Source organism: Tupaia chinensis, unplaced genomic scaffold (genome assembly GCF_000334495.1).
Source record: "Tupaia chinensis unplaced genomic scaffold, TupChi_1.0 Scaffold000044_1, whole genome shotgun sequence".
In the NCBI taxonomy this organism is placed as follows: Eukaryota; Metazoa; Chordata; class Mammalia; order Scandentia; family Tupaiidae; genus Tupaia; species Tupaia belangeri.
This window is the reverse complement of record NW_006159500.1, coordinates 3,411,899-3,425,662: the sequence shown is the minus strand read 5'-3', so window position 1 is coordinate 3,425,662 and position 13,764 is coordinate 3,411,899. Positions and strand designations below refer to the sequence as shown.

General features: G+C 36.1%; 1 protein-coding gene across 1 annotated transcript in view; it reads left to right on the top strand.

Moving 5' to 3' along the window:
- ORC5 (origin recognition complex subunit 5) overlaps positions 1 to 13,764 on the top strand; it is an 81,554-nt gene that overhangs the window by 37,254 nt on the left and 30,536 nt on the right. The window contains exons 9-12 of the mRNA XM_006140795.3: positions 4,157 to 4,209; positions 5,587 to 5,699; positions 7,344 to 7,391; positions 10,217 to 10,327. Coding sequence (XP_006140857.1) covers positions 4,157 to 4,209; positions 5,587 to 5,699; positions 7,344 to 7,391; positions 10,217 to 10,327 — 325 coding nt within the window. The remainder of the gene's footprint in view (positions 1 to 4,156; positions 4,210 to 5,586; positions 5,700 to 7,343; positions 7,392 to 10,216; positions 10,328 to 13,764) is intronic.

The following is a 13,764-nucleotide window of genomic DNA, read 5'->3' as shown; positions in this document are numbered from 1 at the left end:
GGAAAGAGAAAGTGAGAAATCATCCATCAAAGGGAGACATAGAGAGGAAAAGAAAAAGGGGACAGAGGGGACCAGCAGTCAGTGTAATGGCTATGTCGCTGGACTCCCAGGTAGTCGACTGCGGTTCGAGTCCCGGATCCCAATGCTTAAATTCATGCCGGGTGCATGTGCGTGTGTGCCCAAGATCCCGAGAGGAGAATGGAGGAGAAGGGATTGCGGCTTGGCCATCCCCCCTGGGGGGTGATTTCTCGCTTTCTGTCTCTCTGTCTCTCTCTGTCTTTCTGGCGAGCGCATGCGCCTTATAGCAAGAAAACCTCTCCAAAAAAAGAAAAAAAAAGAAAAAGGGACAGAGAAAAAGAGAGGGAAAGTGAAAGTGAGAGGAAAAGAAAGGGAGAGAGAGGGTAAGAGAGAGGCAAAGAGAGAGAGAGAAATCATCCCCCAAGGGGGATGGCCATGCCACAATCCCTTCGGTTTTTCATCTAGAGATTCTGGGCATGTACTCCATATATTTTTCAAGCTTCTGGATCAGATACTCAAACCACATAGTCAGCCATGTCCTTAACCTCCAGGCTGCCTGCTGGCCCTCTTTTTCTTTTCTTATTTAATCTAGAAAGCTATAGGAAATTCAATAGTGAAAGTAAATCTCTTCTTTGTTTTTTTATAGGTAAGACTTTTTCCCCCTCTTGCTTCTTTCAATATATGTTTTTCTTTTTTCTTTAGGTTTTAGCCTTAGGGTGCATGCACTGGAGAGACAGAAGGAGAGAAAGTGAGAAATCATCCCTCATGGGGGATGACTATCTCACAGTCCGTTCTCCATTCTTTGAGAACCCTGGGCATGATGATTTTTAAGCCACTAGGTCTAGGATTCAAACTGGTCTGCCTTCTGGGAGCCTAGTGCCTTAACAACTATGCCACCTGCTGGCATCAATTTTACTGTAGTTTGAGAATGATAAACCTAAGTATAGATTTTTGGGCATTTATTCTGCTTAAGGTTCTTTTGACTTCTTGAATTTGTGAGTTGGTGTCTGACAGTATTTTGGAGAAAGTCTTGGTATCATTTCCAATATTTCTTTCTGTTTCTTTCTGTATTTATTCTACTTTTGTATTCCTAGTACACTTATCTTCATACCTTTTGTAGTTGTTCCACAGCCCTTGGATATTCTATTCTTTTTTTTCCACCTTTGTTCTCCATGCTTTTCACTTTTGGAAGTTTCAACTGATATATTTTCAAGTGCAGAGATTCATTCTTCAGCTGTGTCCAGTCTACTAATCAGTGCATCAGAAGCATTTTTTATTTCTTAGTGTTTTTTTTTATCTAGCATTCATTTTTAGTTCCCTCTTAGGATTTGCATCATCTGATCTTGCATGTCCTCTACTTTATCTATTTGAGCCCTTAGCGTAATAATTATAGTTGTTCTCAGTTCCTAGTCTGACAATTCCAACAACCCTGCCATGTTTCTCTTTGATGCATAAAAGGGTGAAGAATTCTTGAGTTGATACTCTCTGTCAATTTTTGTTGTGTTAAGTATTTGAAAAGATAATTATTTTGTAAAAGTTCCTGAAAATATAGTCATATAATTACAACCTGTTTTCAGTTTCTCATTCTTTTCTTGAATGAGAGAGGGAGAGCGACAACATCCCCACATGGGTCTTGGTGATGCAATCCATCCCCAGCCTTCAACCAGCCCTGGATTATGGGCAAATGCATACCTGGCATACTTTGCGAGGTCTCTGAACTTGAACTGGAAACTTTCCCATGTGAGATTTTTCACGGAGTGGTATGTTTTATTGCTACACCACTGTCTGGCCCCAATCTTTAACATGATTTGAAATGAGGGTTTTGTTTTTCCATTTTTAATCTGAAAAGCTACAGGAAATTTAGCATTAGCTTTATTTTTCCTATTCATGCTAGATATTTGAATTATAGAATGAGAATTTGATTATACAAGAAATATGTAAATCATCATAAACTACATTTTTCTGTTATTAGAATTTCTTAGTAATGAAAATGCTCAGGAGACATATTGGCACAGTTAGAAGAAGAACATCATTTTGATTTCTAGCTCAGCCATTTACTGCCTTGTATGATCTTAGCAAGTCACCTAATAAAAACCCAGACCTCTGTGTCTTCCTCTAACAACCCTTGGAAGACTTAAATAATATATATGAAAATGACTTGTGGGGACCAGCAGTTAGCGTAATGGCTATGTCGCTGGACTCCCACGTAGTTGACCGCGGTTCGCATCCGGACCTGGTGGCTTAAAACTCACACCAGGCGCGCGTGCGTGCGTGCCCAAGATCCCGAGAGGAGAATGGAAGAGAAGGGATTGCGGCGTGACCATCCCCCCTGGGGGGTGATTTCTCGCTTTCTGTCTCTCTGGCGAGCGCACGTGCCCTATGGCAAAAACCTCTTCAAAAAATAAACAAAAAAACAAAACACGACTTGTGAATAATAAAGCCCCTTATGGACATTAGACTAAGCCTAGGTTACAAAGCGTCTTAGTCCATTACTGCATTACTAACAGAAATACCTGACATGAGGTAAAGGATTTCATCTTGATTCATAGCTCTGGTGGCTGGAAAATTCAGAGGTGACACAGAATAGTGGAGAGTAGACCTTCTAACAGAACAGAACATGGTCTATATCCATATAGTTTTCTTTCTTTGCCATTCTAGTCTCATTCTTTCTGCTTATAAACTCTACCAGAACTCAGCTGTAGAGGCCCACCTTAATCACACCATCACACCTAAAGTCCCCATACAGGGACAACATGAAGGAATTCAATTTTCACTTAATACTTTTCAGTATAAGCAAGGCTCAGTACATGAATTTCTGGAGGACATTAACCATGGAATATGGGAGAACAAACCATTGCTCAAAGCAATATAGGATGTAGCAGCACTATCTACTTTTCTAAATTTTTAGTCAATTTTATATCATTTTCTCTCATAAAAGCCTTAATCTATACTTTTTAAAACTAAATTTGCTTTTCTTTAAAAGAATTATTTTATTTAACTTTATTTATTTATTTGTTTGTTTATTTATTTATTTATTTATTTAAATTTGACCAAGAGGTACAGAGTCAGAGAGGGAGAGAGAGAAGGAGAGGGAAAGTGAGAAAGCAAGCCACCAGGTCCAGGACTCGAACCATGGTCAGCCATGTGGGAGTCCAGTGCTCTTAACTAACCTGCCACCTTCCGGCCCCCAGATTTGCTTTGTTTTGTTTTAATTAGCTGATAAGACTATAATTCAGGTAATGGTCATTATTCCTCTTCCCTTTTCAGTACTAAAAATTCATATGATGAGAGTTTTTGGAAGTTATAGAATAGAAAAGCTTGTGATTTTTTTCTTCCATTGGTGGAAAATATTTCTGTCTTTGTTAAAATGACTACATAACAGTGAAAGTACTTCTAATTTCTCATAGGATAACTATGACCCTGCAAGTCCAGTTCTCTCCACGAAATCAATAAGGAGAGCAAATTAAACTGCCCATAACCCTTGTCTGCAGTATAACTAGGAGTTAGAGATTACAGTAGACTTCCATTATATGTACATAGTGAAGTCAACAACTGCAGGCAACAGAGCCAGCTTTGGAGCTCATGCTGAAGTGAAAGGTCAAACGAGAAAAAGAAGACAATGGGGGCAAAGGATGAATTGACAAGTATTGGTGAGCACAAATGAAATCATCTCCAGAAAGAGTTTTCATTGCTAGAGTAGGAGGCAGGGCAATTAAAATAGTCTGCCGCAGGCTCCTTCAAGGACTCAGCTCTTAGGTCTACTATTTACTGGTGTGTTTTTGGGTAACTTAACCTTTGGGCCTCAGTTTTCCTGTGTAATCATACCTACTTTAAAAGACTGGTACAGAGTTTAGAAATAGTTTGTAACGATTATTTATTTAATAGTAGGTATTTTTTTTCCCCTCTCGTTAAATTTATAATTATCAGAGTAAAAGAGACTATTAGAAATACACAGATAGCGTTTTATCGATTTATATTTTAATATACAATGAATGATTTTGTACAAATAAAACATGTATAATACATATATTTCGCTTTCTGTAGTTAGTAAATTTTAAAAGTTTAGAGGGCTCTGTTTAAGTCCAATATATTGATTTTATGTATTTTTAATCTATTTCTAATCTTCTATCTCTTTCAGTTCCCAGTGGGAAAAGCTGCAGAAAGATGACACAGATCTGGGACAACTGAAAGGTATCAGAGGAAGTATTGAGATAGTTACCAGAAACACTTCTTTAATATTAAAAATACTAAAGTTAATATTAAAGAACATTCAGCCAGTAAATAGTATTACAAAAGAGAATTTACTTTTTCAAGCTATAATTATATTTTGATGATTTTCATGTGAAGCCCCAAATTAATGGGAGAAAATAAAGTTCGAATATTAGTTTTCTGTTTTCTAAATGTTGGATTATGTTTTGTAAAATATTATATATTTTAAAATATAAGCAATTTATATATTTTTAAATGTTTCTGTTAAGACAGTCTGTATGACAGTTTTATCTCAGTATGTACATATGTATTTCATAAGTATTGTAGAATAAAATCCCAATTTTAGGTTAACTCAATTTAGGGAATGCACTTCAGGGGTTATGTTGTGAAAGCTTTGTGCTTTTGTTTTCTTGAAGAAAATTATTTCTTCAGATTTATTTCAAGTAAAACTTTTACTTTTTAAAAAAATTAAGCAAGTACCTAAAATGTTCTTTTGTTACAAAATTGCCAGTGGCTTTTGACTGGGGAAAATGATATGAAATGGTAGTGTTGAGATTGTGTTTTGTCTGTTTTGGTTAGTAAACACTCCAGATGCTTTACAAGTGATTTCCAGTTATGTGTTTTAAAGGAGAGAGACAGATGGCAGAGTTAGAAAAATCTGCAATAATAGTCTATACTACTTTCTAACTTTGTGACTTTGAACCCAGCTCAGTTTCTTCATCTATAAAATGGGAAGAATATCTGGTTTTAAAATATTGCAGAGATTCAGTGCTGAAATAAAGTACCTAGCAGAGTGTCTGACACATGGTAGATACTCAGTAAATATCAGATCCCTTCCCTTTCCTTGAGAATCAGAGTTGATTAGTGGGCTCCATTGGTTTCTTTTTCCATTCATTCATTAATTTTATGTGGAAGGCATTGTACAGATACAAAAGAACAGATGTGGGTCCTTCAGCGAACAGTATAGCTTAGAAGGTGATGTAATTTTTATGTGATTAACTGCTAATATAAGGTATAATGTTTAAGGACATAAGTGAAATAGAGTAGGAATTCATAGTGAAGATACATGTTTCTGTTTTGGCGTGGTAGAGGAAAGTGGCCTTGAAGGGAACAAAGGAAGGATTTAGATTTTAGGACAGGAGGAGTGAAGCAAAAATTATAGAATGAGCATATGAGCAAAGCCTATCATTAATAACGTTCATCGCTGCCACCACCATCACTATCACAGTGCTTTAAGCTCAGGGAGCAGGTCTTTTGACTAGAGAGCACTATATGGAAGTCAAAAGATAAGTGAAAAGAGGTATTTAAAACTTAATGGTAACCTAATAAATATTTTCATAAAAGTGTTTTGTTCTGTAGGTCTCTCAGCATATACTCAGGTGGAACTTCCATATTACTCTAAATTTATTCTAATTGCTGCATACCTCGCTTCGTACAATCCAGCAAGAACTGACAAGCGATTTTTCCTAAAGGTAATAGTAATGTACTTCCTTCCACTTCATTTTTAAATTTATTTTCTAAGTTTGTTCCTTTCTTCCATGAGAGAGGGGTCTTGTCTCTGCAGGTTCTTATGCCATGATCCACTCCCAGTTTCAGCCCAGGTTATAGGCAGGTGTGCTTGCCTGGTGTGTTCAGGGACGCTCTGGGACCTGAACACAGGATCTTTCTCATGAGGGTACACTGGTGTTATCACTATGCTACCATCTGTCTCTTCACTACTTTTGAAGACCCTAGGTATATTTTGAAATTTCTTAATACCAGTACATTTCTGAGTGACAGAGATAAGAGTAAGAGATTTCTAAATATGTATTTAGGACTCATTCTCTACAGTTTTAAAGTTACGGTAACAACCTAAAATTTGAAAGAAGGTAGACAGATTCACAGAAGATAGGAAATCAGGTATACCTTCAGTAATAATTTTAGAGTAAAAAAACACATATTGATAAATAAGTTTTTGTTTAAAGTATGGAAGATGGAAATAATTTCAAGAGTGGTAACTTAACTGTTCTAAAGCTTACTATAGTGTTATATAGAACATTCAGAATCCTCTTCTTTGTATACATTAGTTGAAGATATCCCATTTTACAATCATTTTCCTTTTTTTTTCTTCTTCACCCACTGTGTTTCTGTCACATTGGGTTTTTCACCTCTTCAGAAATTCTAATCTGTTTTTTTTCCTCAAGGTTTGTGTCCATGTTTTGTCTTTCTACAATAGAAGGCTCCTTTCCTACACATTGTTCTTTGAGTTTCTGTTTAAGTGTTGCTTTCTGAGAGCAATCCTCTCTCTATAAACTGTCTTTCATAGGTCTTATTTTTTTCCTGTGTTTTATGATGTTTGCTTTCTATTATGAACTTAGAACAATTTTTGATCATTTTATTTTTGTTTTTAGAGGTTTGTGCTTTAGGATGTGTGCTCTCACTGGAGAGAGAAAGAGACAGTGAGAAGAAAAATGAGAAATCACCCCCTAGGGGGATCGCCATGCTGCCATCTCTTTCTCCACTCTCCTCCCAGGATATTGGGCATGCACACACATGTGCCAGGTGTGAGTTTCAAGCCACTGGGTCTGGGCCTTGAACCACGATCAGCCCTGTGAGAGTCCAGCAGTGTAACCGCTATGCTATCTGCTGGCCCCAATAAATTTTTATTCACTTATTTAAAGAGTAGAATGTCTCCTGCTGCTATTCTTTAAGAGGGCAAGGGCCACATCTGTTTTCCCCCTTCTTGTATCTTGAATGCGTAACTAAATGCCCAATGTCAGTGAATTATGTGAATTGCCAACATCCTTTAAGGTATGAATAAACACCCATTTGTCTTTGAAAGCTCATTTTTATAGGAATAAATATGCTGTACAAAATCAATGTACTTCTTTCAGAATTGTCACTGTTTTCTTTTAAAAATTTTTCTTTGAAAGCAAAAGTAATCTTACATCAAATACAAATCTAAGTCAAATCACCTTAAAATATATTCATGTCTAATATATACAGGGCAATGAGAAGAGTCAAATAAAATAAACCTAATAAATAAATACTATGTGCACCATGTTTTAAACAAATTTTGTTTTCTGGTTTTGTGGAGTACTGTCTTCTTTTATCTTAAGAGTTTTTCTTACTTGCAGCATCATGGAAAAATCAAGAAGACCAACTTTCTAAAAAAACATGAAAAGGTATGTACACTTTAATTTCTTTAAAGGGAGAAATTTATGATATAAAAAGAAATGGATACATAGTGTACTTACCTTAGTGATTTAGATATAGAACTTACTTGACATGGTACTATTATAATGTGATAATATTTTGTTATGTTGAATAGTTATTGAAGGCATGTTCAAATGAGTTGTACTGGAGGTAAAACGGAATTGACATAATTTTTAAGTGACCTAGTTGAAAATGATCACTTGACATTACAGGCATGCCTCATTTTATCATACTGTTTTATTGTGCTTTGTAGATAGTACATTTTTGTTTTTTCAAACTGAAACTTTGTTGTAACCCTGTGTTGAGCAAGTTTATTGATGCCATTTTTCTATCAGCATGTATTCACTTCTGTCCCTATGTCACCTTTTAGTAATTCTCCCATTATTTTATACTTTTTCATTATTATTATACTGTTGTGGTGCCACAAACTGTGCCCAATAAGACCATGAATTCACTGGTAATTGTATGTGTTCTTATTCTTCCACTGACCAGCCATTCTCTCATCTCTGCACCTTTCTTTAGGCTTCTCTAATCCCTGAGATACAACAATACTGCATTTAGGCCAGTTACTAACCTTACAGTGGCCTGTAAGTGTTCAAGTGAAAGGAGTAGTCATACACCTCTCACCTTAAATCAAAAGCTAGAAGCCACTAAGTGTAGTGAGGAAGGTTTATTGAAAGGTAAGAGTTGCTAAAAACTAGACCTCTTATACCAAACAGTTAGCCAAGTTGTGAATGCAAAGGAAATGTTCTCGAAGAAAATTAAAAGTGCTACTCCAGTGAACACATGAATGCTAAGCAAAACTTCCTTATTGTTTGTATGGAGAAAGTTTTAGTGGTCTGGATAGATACAGCATTGCCTTAATACACAGCCTAATCCAGAGTAAGGCCCTGACTCCTTAATTCTCTGAAGGCTGAAAGAGGTGAGGCAAATACAGAAAAGTTTGAAGAAGCTAGCAGAGGTTAATTTATGAATGTTAAGAAGAGAATCCATTTTCAAAACATAAATATGCAAGATGAAGCAGCAAGTGCTGATGTAGAAACTGCAGGAAGTTATCCAGAAGATCTAACTCAGATTATTGATGAGGGTAGCTGTACTAAACAACAGATTTTCATTGTGGATGAAACAGCTTTATACTGGAAAATAATGCCATCTTTGACTTTCACAGCTAAAGAAAAGTCAGTGCCTGGCTTAAAGGTTCAAAGCACAGGCTGACTCTCTTGTTAAGGAATAATGCAGCTAATAACTTTAGGTTAAAGCTAGTGCTTATTTGCCATTCCAAAACTCCTAGGGCCCTTAAGCTTTAGCATAAATCTATCCTGTGCTCTATTAATGAAACAACAAAGCTTGGATGACTGCACATCTGTTTATATCACAGCTTACTGAATATTTTAAGCCCACTGTTGAGACCTACTGCTCAGGGGAAAAAAAAAGATTCCTTTTAAAATATTACTTCAAAGAGGCCAGCGGTGATGTGGTGGTTAAGGCAACGGGCGCTCGCACATGGCCAACCACAGTTCGAGTTCCAGACTTGGTGGCTTGCTTTCTTACTTCTCTCTCTTTCTCTCTGTCTCTCTGTCAAATTAAAATAAGTGATTGAATAAATTAAAAAAAAAATTACTTCTCATTGACAATGCATCTGGTTACCCAAGAGCTCAGATGGAAATATACATGGAAATTCTGTTTTCATGTGTACTAACATGACATCCATTCTGCAGTTCGTGGAACAAAGAATAATTTCAACTTTCAAATTTTGTTTATTTTTTTTATTATATTTTTTTAGTTTGCTGGAGAGTGTGTGCACTCACCAGAGAGAGACAGAAATAACCCCTATGGGGTATGGTTATGCCACAATCCCCTCTCCTCCATCTCTTCCCTCCTTTTGAGATTCTGGGCATGCAAGCACATGTGCACAGGGTCCAGAACTTGAACCGCATCATCACCTCTGTGGGATCTAGCTGCCTTAACCGCAATGCCACTGGTTGGCCCAAGTTTTATTATTTAAGAAATATATTTCATAAGATTATAGCTACCATAGATGGGGATTCCTTTAATGAATCTAGGCAAAGTAAATTACAAACCTTCTGGAAAGGTTTAATTTGCAATTATAGGTGCCATTAAGAACATTTATGATTCCTAGGAGGAGATCAAACTACAACATTAGAAAGAGTTTGTAAGAAGTTGACTTCAACCCTCATGGATGACTTTGAGGGGTTTAAAACTTCATTTGAGGAAATTAAATTCAGTTGTGAAACCAACAAGAGAGCTAGAATTAGAAGTGGAGCATGAAAACGAGACTGAATTTTGCAGTCAATCTCATGATAAAACTTTAGCAGATGAGTTGCTGCCGATCAGTTAGCAAGAAAGTGATTCCTCAGGATGGAATCTATTCTGGAAGAGATACTTTGAACATTGTAATGACAAAGGATTTAGAATATTACATGAATGTAGTTGATAAAGCAGCAGAATGGTTTGAAAGAATTGACTCCAGTTTTTGAAAGAAGTTCTATTGTGAGTGAAATGCATTATTTTGAAATATAACTTGGATAAATCACTTAACATCTGGGTGATGTTCAGGACTGGGCTGAAGGACTATGAGTTCTTTAATATTTGTTTGTGCTAATTCAGACAATCTTGAGGAATATGTAAAAGGATAAATCATGATTATATAAGATAAAGTTTTAACTTAAAGACTGCAGGTTAGATTTATTATTGGAAAATTATATGAAGTATAAATACGTTATTGATGGGAATTTATAGTACAGAAATTGAATGCTCAATTTTTTTTTTATAGACAAGCAATCATCTCCTTGGACCAAAACCATTTCCATTGGACAGATTATTAGCAATACTATATAGTATCGTGGATAGCAGAGTTGCTCCAACAGCAAATATCTTTTCCCAGGTAAGCATGATCATAGGTTCTCCATCATCTTTGTAGAATCCTTTCAGTAGTATAGTTGATAGAGGTGTTTAGATTTTTTTTTTTAGAATTATTTTATTTAACTTTATTTATTATTATATCATTATTATTTTTCAGTTTGATCAGAGAGAGAGAGGGGAAGTGAGAAAGCAAGCCACCAGGTCTGAGACTTGAACCGTGGTTGGCCATGTGGGAGTCCAGCGCCTTTAACCACCACGCCACTTGCTGGCCCAAGGTGTTTAGATTTTTGGTCAGCATAAGTTACTATTTTAACTTTGGGAGTATCACTGAATTTGCATATATTTAAATATAGCCCGATGGCAAATATAACTTAATAGTTTTTTCAAAAAAGGAATTTTCAAAAAACATTTATTTAATTTAATTTATTATTATTATTTTATTTAATGAGAGAGGGAGAGAGTGAATGAAAGCAGCTGCCAGGTCTGGGACTTGAACTGTGGTCAGCCACGTGGGAGTCCAGCACCTTTACCACTACTCCACCTGCCGGCCCCCAATAAAGGAATTTTTAAAATTAAATCATTATAATTGTCCCATTGCTTAAATAAGTGACTTGATTAAATTGATATAAAGTATAATATAGAAATATAATGTAATGGAAACATTAAAAAATTAATTTCTAAGAAATTAATTTAATGTCTTTATTCCTTATGTGTACACTTTCAGGATGACATTAAGCTTTTATGTAAATGACTTATTTTCCAGAGTAAGTTAGTTCTCAGAATTTCACTAGGTGGCAGCAGGATCATAAAAATAGAAAATATGACTCCTCTTCTTGTTAAAACATTTAAAATTTTTTTTCTTCATTTATGATAGAGTATATACATGAAAAGGAGAGAGAGGGGAGAGAGAGAGAAAGAGAGGAGTACCCTCAGGATCCCTGTGATCATGCTGCAGTCCCTTACTTCAGTCTTCCAGCCTGTTGGATCTTGGGTACTTACAGTTATGCCCGGTGTGTTTCAGGCTGACCAGGCTGAGGATTCTAACCATGGTTGCCTTGTGAGATACATCTTCTCTTGAGCAGTATATTACAGCTGCAGCATTGACCCAGCCCATGGGTTTGATTTCTTTAAACAAACATTTTCAGAAAAATCTGCTTATTAAAAACAATAGATTTTGGGAACCAGCAGTTAGCGTAATGGCTATGTCGCTGGACTCCCACGTAGTCGACCGCGGTTCGTGTCCCGGACCCAGTGGCTTAAAACTCACGCCGGGCGCGTGTGCGTGTGTGCCCAAGATCCCGAGAGGAGAATGGAGGAGAAGGGATTGCGGCGTGACCATCCCCCCTGGGGGGTGATTTCTCGCTTTCTGTCTCTATGTCTCTCTCTGTCTGGCGAGCGCACGCGCCCTACAGTGAAAATCTCTCCAAAAAAAAAAAAAAAAAAAAAAACCAGTAGATTTTGTGGCTGACAGGAGGCGTGGTGGTTAAGGGTGCTGGATTCCCACATAGTCAACTGTGGTTCAACTCCCAGACCTGGTGGCTTGCTTTCTCGCTCGCTCTCTCTCGCTCGCTCTTGCTCTTGCTCTCGCTCTCTCTTACTCTCTGGTCAAATTAAAATAAATAGATAAATAAATAAAGTTAAATAACTATTAAAAAATACAGTAGATTTCTTTAAATGATCCAGAAAAAGAATACTTAACAAATTGTATACGTGGCTAAAAGAAAAAGCAAAATGATGTAACTAGTATTTATTAAAAAGCAGAACTCATGCCAGATGTTACAATGAGGATTTTGTTCTATTTGTAAATTTTTAAGGTTGAGAAATATATAAATAATAACACTTAGATTTTAATAATTCACTGCGAATAAATCTGTTCCCAGAATAGATATCAGACCTAGTGTGTGGTAGTAATTTTTAATTCTTCATTTAAAGAAGACTGAGTAAGAAAAATAGATAAATGCTAACTTTTCTCAAAATTAAGTTTAGGTAATTTTATGTATGTCAGCTAGATTTTTTTCTCTATATATGTATATTTAAATGCCTTGTTCTGATGTCAAAGGCATTTTTAATCTTACTTTGCATTTCATTAATAGCTTTCTCCTGACAATATATGGGTAGGGCTTCAAAAAGTTTATGGAAAGTGTAATGAAAATTTATTTTGGTGCAAAATATTTTGAAATCCATGTGTAGTTTTTTCATAATACTATTTTCCATGAATTTTTGAGGACTCCCTTATGAGTTGTTTTGCTTTTGATGTTGCAATAAGTCAGCAGTAGACAGAAGGTATTGTAATGTTTATTATAAGCAATCGAGCTTTAAAAAAAGTCAGAGATGGGACCAGCGGGTGGCTTGATAATTTAGGGTGTTTACTGCTGTTTAAGTCCTGGACCTGGTGACTTATTTTCTCATTTTCTCTCTCTCTCTGGTGAGCATGCATGCCCCATAGCAAATTAAAAAATAATAATAATTAAAATTTTTAAAATGAAGTCGGAGAGATTATTTAATCTCTCTTATAATATGATGCAACGAGTAAATCTTTGAGAATTAACACCTAGAGAAATGAGATAGTGCCTCTAAACTGAGCAAGAAGGTATTTGTATCATGTCTGATTGTGCTTTTCAGATGCCTTAAAATTAACTTTGTGGAGGACACAAAGAAAGAAAAAATTTTTTTTTCCTTTCTGGGGAGCTTGTAATTTGTTCTGGAAGATAAAACATGTACATAAAGATAATGTTGTAGGGTGTAAGTGAATGCTAGATAGTGCTACTGAGAAGCAAAAGGAAAGAAGAAAGACTTCTTAGAGAAGATAGAATATGGAGCTTGGCTGTGGAGAAAGTAGGATGGTTTGGTTATTATATAGTTTAGTAGACAAGAATGAGAAAATAGATAAATAAAAAAGGAAAAATATTATAATAGTTTAAAATCACCTGATATATTTTCAGTGGCTAGAGATAAGTTGAGTAGAAATTCAGCAAGAGAGGATAACATGATTAAAGGTTTGAAATTAGGGAAAATCAGACATATTTGTAAACTGTCATACAGGTTTTGTTGAAAGTGGATGGGGGTATATTGTAGTAGTCATTGTCGCTGGAATTGTAATAGTAGTAGTGTTCGTCATAGTGCTACTACCACCAACCCACAGGGCCCAAATTTTGGTCGGCCATGTGGAAGTCCATGACCTTAACCACCACACCACCTGCTGGCTCCCTGAGGTTTTGACTGTAATGAACAATAGCCAATCTTTGATTTCAGCAATACCAGTAATGTAATTAAGAAACAGCTTGGGGGCCGCCAGGTAGTGTGGTGGTTAGGGCACTGCATTCCCAGTGGCTGACCGTTGTTCAGGTCTCGGACCTATAGGCTTGCTTTCTCACTTTCTCTCTCACTGTCTCTCTCTGGTCAAATCGAAAAAAAATAATAATGATAAATAAAATAATTCTTAAAAAAAAAAAAAAAAAG